The sequence below is a fragment of the Myotis brandtii genome, unplaced genomic scaffold (genome assembly GCF_000412655.1).
Source record: "Myotis brandtii unplaced genomic scaffold, ASM41265v1 scaffold123, whole genome shotgun sequence".
Classification (NCBI taxonomy): domain Eukaryota; kingdom Metazoa; phylum Chordata; class Mammalia; order Chiroptera; family Vespertilionidae; genus Myotis; species Myotis brandtii.
The window spans coordinates 18,914,320-18,922,909 of NW_005354291.1; the positions used below are offsets into that span (position 1 = coordinate 18,914,320).

The window sequence follows — 8,590 nt, forward strand, 5'->3', positions numbered from 1 at the left end:
TCAATCTTGTTTATCTTTTCAAAGAACCATCTCTTGGTTTCATTGGTATTTTTTTTGTCTCTATGTCATTGATTTCTGCTCTAATCTTTATTATTTCCTTCCTTCTACTTACTCCAGGTTTTTCTTGTTGGTCTCTTTGTAATTCTTTAAGTTGTAGGGTTAAATAGTTATTATTACTTTTTCTTGTTTTTTGAGGCAGGCTTGTAGTGCTATGAACTTCCCTCTCAGAACTACTTTTGCTGTGTCCCAGAGATTTGGGGTTGTTGTGTGTTCATTTTCATTTGTTTCCAGGAAGTTTTTTATTTCCTTCTTGATCTCATTGGTACCCCATTCATTGTTTAATAACATGCTATTTAGCCTCCATGTGTTTGAGTGTTTTTACGGTAGTTGATTTCTAATTTCATTCCATTGTGATCTGAGGATCTGTTTGATATGATTTCAGTCTTCTTGGACTTGTGGAGACTTGTTTTGTGTCCTAACATGTGGTCTATCTTTGTGAATGACCCATGTGCACTTGAGAAGAATGTATATTCTGCTGCTTTGGGGTGACATGTTCTGTAAATGTCATTTAAATCCATCTGATCCAGTGTGTCATTTAGAGTCACTATTTCCTTGTTAAAAAATTTTTTTTTTGAAGATCTATCCAGTGAAGTCAGCAGGATGTTAAAAACTCCTACTATGACTGTATTGTTGTCGATCTCTCCCTTAAAGTCCTCTAGAAGATTTTTAAAAATATATTTATGTTCTCCTATATTGGGTGCATATGTTTACCAGGGCTATATACTCTTGTTGAGTCAATCCCTTTAGTATTATGTGGTGGCCTTTGTTGTCTCTTGTGATGGCCTTCATTTTGAAGTCTATTTTGTCAGACATGAGTATTGCTACTCCAGCTTTTTTTCCATTTCTATTTGCATGGAAAATATTTTTCCACACTCACATTTTCATCACATGTGTTTTGTTCTGAAGAGGGTCTCTTGGAGACAGCATATGATTGGATAATGTTTTTGTATCAATTCAGCTACTCTATGTCTTTTGACTGGAGTATTTAATCCACTTACATTTAAGGTTTTTATTGATAGGTACTTGTTTATTGCCATTTTAATTCTGTGTACTTATGTTTCTCTCTTTGTCTATTTTTTCTTCTCATTATAGCAGTCCCTTTAGCATTTCTTGCAGTGCTAGTTTGGTGGTGATAAGCTCCTTTTCCTTTTTTTTAATTTTTTTTTGTCCTGGGAAGCCCTTTATTTCACCATCTATTTTGAATGATAGCCTTGCTGGATATAGTAATCTTGGTTTTAGATCCTGGTTTTTAATTACCTTGAAAGGCCATTCCCTCTGGCTTGTAGAGCTTCTGATGAGAAATCAACTTACAGGCTTATGGAAGCTCCTATGTAGGTAACAAATTGCTTTTCTCTTGCTGCCTTTAAGATTCTCTCTTTGTCTTTAATTTTTGGCATTTTAATTATGATGTGTCTGGGCGTGGGCCTGTTTGGGTTCTTCTTGCTTGGGACTCTCTGTGCCTTCTGCACTTATGTGACCTTTTCTTTCACCAGGTTAGGGAAGTTTTCTGCCATTATTTCTTCAAACATGTTCTCTATTCCTTGTTCACTTTCTTCTCCTTCTGGCATAACTATTATGTGAATCTTGTTACGGTTCAGGCTGTCTCACAACTCCCTTAACACATTGTGGATGGATCATGAGAATTCTCGCTTCATATTACACAGTGTTATACAAAGTATCATATTTTAAAAAGATATTAGCTTGTAAGAACATGTAATAAATAACTTCAAAAATGCAACGGGTATTTAATTTTAAAGCATGCCTTTAACATTTATGTAAAATGTTTTTTTTGTACTCTTTCAATAGAAACTTAAACTGGCCACTGGATAAAGCTAGCAATAAAACTACTGTTCTGCAATGTGTTAAGCTGTCCTCCTGTTTTTAATTGTTTTTCTTTTTGGTTCTCTGATTGAGTGATTTTTTTCTATCCTATCTTCTAATTCACTGATCTAATCCTCAGCTTCCCCTAATCTGCTGTCTAATCCTCCAATGTGTTCTTTATTAGTGTTATGTCATTTTTTAGTTCCAACCGGTCTTTCATAGTTGCTATATCTTTTCTCATGCTGTTGAGCTTCTTTGACATCATTATTCTAAACTCTACATCTGATAAATTTCTTATCTCCATTTTGTTTAGCTCTTCTTCTGGAGAATTCTTTTGTTCTTTTATTTGTTTTTGTGTGTTTTTTTTTCCTCCCCATTTTGGCTGCCTGTTTGCCTTTCTATCTATGTATTAGGCAAATCTGCTGTTACTCCCAATCTCTAGTGCAGGACAATGTCAAATGTTGTTTCTGACTGGCCCTGAGTCCCCTGTTTGGAGCTATCAATAATCCACAATTTGTGCTCCCTCTGCTGGGTCTAGGTGCCTTTGGAAAGGACCAAGTTGTGCACCGGGGTCTGCTTTTCCTAGCCCCAGCTCCAGAAGGAGATCAGACAAAGACTTAAAGCCTCCAGAGATCCTCCTCTGCCTGTAGTCTGATTTTTATCAGCTTTGATTTGCGTCAGGCTATTGACCACAGGGTGGGGTGAGAGATTTTCCAAGAGGGTGTGGCAACTGCCTTTTTCCCAGGCAACAACCACCTGGATAGCAAAGGTCTGCCAGAGAAAGATGTCTTCACAGTATGAGGGAATGACTCAACTTAGGAAACCGGGTTGGCTTCCCTCTGAGCTCCAAACCCAGAGCCTCCAACCCTGGAATTTCCTCGCTCAGCTCCAGTCCACTCTGCCCTCCCTCTGCCAGAGCCCAAGGTGAGTGGCTGCACACGAAATTTTGTGTATTGGCCCTTTTAGAGGGTGCCTGCATTTCCAGTAGTCTCTCCCTGGCAGATAGCAGCCCTCCTGCTTTTCTCAGCCAGATGTTATGTGGGCACCATTCTCAGTTCTGGTGCTCTGGGTGGGGAACCCAGCTTGGTGTTTAGACCCTAGAGTCCTCAGTGGGAATCCGCCACAGCTGAGATATCCCTCTGGCACTTCAGCTGCTGATTGTGGAAGCCAGGCCAGCCCTTTTGTGCCTCTGCACTTCCTAACAGTCTCAATGCAGTCTCCACTTTCTTTCTTGGTTATCTCTCAACTAGTCCTCAGTTGATTTTTCAGGGTGGTTCTTCTGTATTTTAGTTGTATTTCCTGGGAGAGTGTCAGTGTAGTTCCCACTTACTCCACTGCCATTTTTAATCTCCTCTCTAGCTGTGGCTTGTTTAAGAGATTTTAGCAAAGTCTGTCACAGTTGCTAATTAAGAAAATATGATATAGTTTATATACCATTCAATTAACCGTTTAAAGCAGGGGTGGGGAACATCTGGCCCATGGGCCTTATAAGGCCCACAGAATCTTTTTGTCTAGCCCTGCCAAGGAATTAGGGGTGAGTTAATTAAATGTTTGACCAAATATAGCAGGCTAAATTTTAAGTTGATAATTTTGTGTGGCCTGTGAAGGATATTATAAATATCCATATGGCCCTTGGCAGAAAAAGGTTCCCCACCCCTGGTAAAGTGTGCAATTAAGTAAACTTTAGTATATTTACCATGTTGTAAAAACATCACCATACTCTTAATTTTTGTACATTTTATAACCACTAAATGAAACCCACCACTTATTAGCAGTCCGTCTCCACTGCTTCCACCCCCAGTCCTAGTCAACAGCTAATTGACTTTCTCTCCCTATGGATTTATCTTTTTTGGCAATATTTCATATAAATGAAATTGCACAATATGGGGCATTTTGTATCTGTTTTCTTTCACTTGGCATAATGTTTTCAAGGTTCATCAATGTTGTAGCATTTATTGATACTTCATTCCTTTTTATGGCTGAATAATATTTTCTGTATGAATATATTATATTTTGTTTATCAATTCCCCTCTCAATTGATAGATATTTGGGTTGATTGTATCATTTGGCTATTATAAATAATGCTGCTATAAATATTTGTGTACAAATTTTTGAGTGGACATATGTTTTCAGTTCTCTTGAGTTTAAATACCTGGGAGTAATTTCATTTGTATACATTTTAAAATTAGGTTGTTTGTTTTCTTATTACAGAGTTTTGATGTCTATAAAGTTTTAAAGGTTGATACAGTGTGTGTATCTCTTAAATCATGAAACTCCAGAGTAGTTCTTTGTAGATTAAATGAATGGCATATAAAAGCTTGATTATCCAATGTCTTTCAAGAATAATATTATTAAATCAACTTAAAGAACCAATTTGTATTCATCTGAATTGTTTAAAATATATAAAATTAGCTCTTTAAGTTATTTTTATTTTATCTTAAAAGTTTCTTCAGATGCTACTTCTAGATTCACTTAGTCACTCATTGTGTACATATTTATTGGTATTGCCTTTGTGTCATGCATCATACTAGGGTATTGAAATAAAACATATGGGGAATAACATACAATTATGAGTTATAAAAATGTAGTCATAATTATTTTGTGATATGGATGTGATTTTTGTTGAGTTATGCCTCTCTCCCTCTTCTTCCTCTCACAATTCACATTATCCCTCCATTATGGATTATTCAAGACACACATGAATAAATCCTCCAATTCCGTTAGGTGCTTGAAGAAATTGAGGTCCTTTGAAGCTGTCTGCTGATTTTCTCTTTAGTGTGTCATAATGAGGCCTGTCACACTGTAAGTAATGGAGACTTGCCCATCTTGTTTCTTGCAGCATTGCTGACAGACAGAATGCCTTGGAGGCTGAGCTGAGGGCAGTGCAGGCCTCTCGCAAGGACCTGGAGAATTTCCTAAAGTGGCTACAAGAAGCAGAAACCACAGTGAATGTCCTTGCAGATGCCTCTCAGCGGGAGAATGCTCTTCAGGACACTGTCTTGGCCAAGGAGCTCACACAGCAGATGCAGGCAAGTGCCCAGAAAAATGTGACCAGTGCTTGTTTACCATTAAGATTTATTACCATTCAGAAGTGAGGTTGTCACCTTATTCTGTTATGGCATCCATGCTCTCCTGTGAATAATTGGTTTTTGGAAATAAGATCTGTAAAATACACTTACTTAATAATTGGGGAAAACACTTTGTTTTATGGAAGTAATAATTGTTTATTTAGACTTCTAGACTCATAGCTATTCTGTTTTCTATCATTTCAAGCCCTATTACAGTTAGCCTTATTGAATCTTACATTATAAGAACATTTCCTCTTAATATTAGTTGTTTCATTCTCTATTTATTATAAATACCTAATATAAAAGCTATAAAGGCTCTATGGCTCAGTTTACAACTAAGAACATTGGGCTTGAAGGTATTACTTTTATGTCTTTGGCTTGATAAATATGATATATTCAGTCTCAGGTTCAAGTTTTCCTTCTACACAAAATGTGGTAATACAAAATCTTTCCTTTAAAAAAGTTTATGAGGGATCTTATGAAGCACATCTGCATCCCTCTTCTATCCTCAAATACAAGTGAATCAGTGTCCTTGAACTCCCATTTTCTTTGTGTAGAATAACTTATTCTTGTCAATGGCAGGCCATCTCACCTAGAACTTGCTTAAAAATCTGCTTTGATGGAGAAGTCTCCTTGCTATTTTATATTTTAACCTGGTGGCAATGAGGAGAAGTCATTAGAGGATATTAAGCAATAGAGTGATGCAATGGGATTTGTATTTTATAGGAATCTAGCTGAGGAGGAATGGGCCTGAACTGGGCAAGACTGAGCAGAGCAGTCTGTTAGGATATCTTGTAGCCAACTGCTCAGAGGTGATAATGACCAGGAATAGGCAATAGCAGGGGGCATACACCTAATGACTTGCTAGTAAGGGTCCACTAAGGGAAGGGAAGAGGTAGAGACACAGAAGCTTGCCAGGTGGTATTAGAGCCTGCAATTAGGAATGCAGGAAAATAAAATGTCAGGGCAGCAGTGCAAGGTGACGGGATGGGACGTTTCATTTCGACTGTGTTGAAGTGAGGCATTTGTGTACCATCCAGGAGGAGATGCCTGGTATGCATTTGTCACTATGGATCTGCATTCAGATGAAAGACTTTGGCCAAAGACTCAGAGAAACTTTGCGTTGTTTTTGAATGAATGTCTATTACTGACTTCCCACTTTATCTATTAATTCAAATGCATTTATTCATGATTTTCATGCCCACATTCTAACACATTATCATTTTAATTATTTTTTTAAAATGTGAGCTTTACCTTTTACCAGTACTAATGAGCCTAGCTGCTCTGATTCTCTCCTGGGTAAAATCATGCTGCCTTGCTACTTTTCCAGGTGGTGTTATAACAGGTGGCTGGTTTTGTTCTCTAACAATATGTGTTTGGAATTATTATTTTTCATCTCTGTATTCTCTTTCAGCCTAATTTTCATCCTGATAGGTTCAGACTTTGATCAAATCTTCCCCTGTACCTGGCTCCATACCCAGCATCGTGTTTTGGGGGAGATATATATACCTGTACCATGGAAACCTCCCCTGTTGGGTTATGGGCAGAAATTACAACTTCATATTTTTTGATAATAGTTTTGTTGACATATAATTCATATTCCATACATTTGTCCATTTAAATTTGATTGTTTTTAGTGTACTCACAATTATGCAATCATCATTGCAATCAAATTAGAACATTTTCATCACTTCTGAGAGGAACCCTATACCCCTTAGCTATCAGTCTCCCATTTGCAGCTTCCTAATCCCCCAGCCCTAAATAATCAATAATCTAATTTCTGTTTATATATCTTTGCTTAATAACTTAGTATTTTTAACTGGCTGCTATCATCAACTGACTACTTCTCTTCCGATTTTGCCTTTGTGTAGCTATTTTGATATTGCTAGCCTATCCAGAAGGAGGCAGTATAGGTTCTCAGTATAGACATACATGGGAAAACACAATACACAAGCAGAAGCCTACCGAAACACTGCTTGATGAACACAACTCTCTCTGACCAGTAAGGGACTTTAAATCAGGCTAAAATCAAGGACTGAGAAGGCAAAAGAAGTAAAACATACGTTAAATATTGTGTTTCCTTTAAAAAATCATGATAATAGTAGAGAAAGAGGAAAAGGCAACATTTCCTGCGTTATTCGTTTGAGCAGGACACTGATAATGAGAAACGTCTGGGTCCTATTTTTGGCTGTGCCCTTTGACTCGGTCATTTAATCATTCTGGGTTATTTTTGCTGATTTCCTAAAAGTGCTTTCCCCCACTGGATACTTATAGTGGTCTTTGAGCTGCAATTTGAGAAAATGCATCTCAAGTTGTACACATGCCTATGAAAGTCAGAAATTCTGTACTTGGTTTTTACATCATATAATCATGTCTTCTATTTCTTACTCATTAAACTGAAACAGCTTTATGACATGAATTGAGATCATGAAGATGCTGTCTATCAGGAAGTGTGGTCATTTGGAATGTTCAGTGGTCAGTTACAGACTTTTATGTTTTATTAACTTTGCTGTTAAATTAGAGGAGTCCTAACCTACCATTAGAATTGGATTTTGAATGGCTTTCGTCCTAGGTAGCATCTGCGACTCTGCTTTTAGGTAAAGCCACAGACCCCCCTGCAGGTATTTTTGTTTTGTTTTGTTTTAGATGATCTTGTTCTGAGACCTGTCGCGAGGTGATTTATTAGCACTTAACGGAGAGGCTGATATCATTAGAGTTAGGTACCTTCTGCTCTTCTCAAGATTTATAACAGAGTCTATTCACTCATCGCACAGAGCACGGCCAGAGCTGCGTTTAGTCCGGTGGTGAATGCATCCCTCTTTACAGTGAGAGAGTGAATGCTACTTGATCTCTTAATACAAACCCGCTAGGAGGCATGCACCGCGGTGGTGATGTGTTGAATCTCTGTTCCCAGGGGGTGTCTGCCTCATATCTGCAGCTTTAATGTTTCACTTAATATCCTTTTTGGCTACTGAGCGCGCTCCTCTCCAGCAGCAGGCAGCGTTTGGCTGCTCAACTTGCTTCGTTTCCTGGCCGTGCCCGGCTGAGCAAGTACTGGCTGGGAGCATCTGCTGGGGGGCTTTCTGGGTGGCGTCTGCGTACGTTTTTTTAAATTGAGAAGAAGTTGAAGGCATAGCAGCCTCCTTTTGCCAAGAACCTGAGCGCCTGTTATCTTTCAAATGCATTCCTGGAAACGAGCATGCTCAGAGAACTGGCAAATCATTGTCCAGTGACCAGGAGGAAATGATCATTGCTCTTCATTTATAATGCAAATTCTGAGGTGCCTCCAGAAGTGTGGTAAACTTAAAATGATGGCTGTGGTGAGAACGTCTCTGCAGAAAGTTGTGGTTTTGTTACATCGGTTACAAAGGATGGCAGTTTCTTCTCCTCGGTATCAGAAGCTCTGTAAGGTAACTGGTGATTGAAAATAATTCTGACAATTCTACTGCTTCTCAGGCTCTCAAAACTAATCTTTCAGGGTTCTCACCCAGGAGAGGTTCCTTTCCTTAGGGACTGTAAAAGCTGCTAAAGTGATATGCTAATTAAATTTTGTTTAAGAATCAAGAACCAGTAGTGTTTTGTGATTATTTTATTTTGGGGCTGACAAAATCTTCTGAGTAGGGCTAGTGAACTGTTTGAAG

General features: G+C 38.2%; 1 protein-coding gene across 1 annotated transcript in view; it reads left to right on the forward strand.

The window, feature by feature from the left end:
• UTRN (utrophin) overlaps positions 1-4,976 on the forward strand; it is a 233,802-nt gene extending 228,826 nt beyond the window's left edge. The window contains exon 55 of the mRNA XM_014533928.1: positions 4,721-4,976. Coding sequence (XP_014389414.1) covers positions 4,721-4,976 — 256 coding nt within the window. The remainder of the gene's footprint in view (positions 1-4,720) is intronic.
• The last annotated feature ends 3,614 nt before the right edge of the window (positions 4,977-8,590 follow it).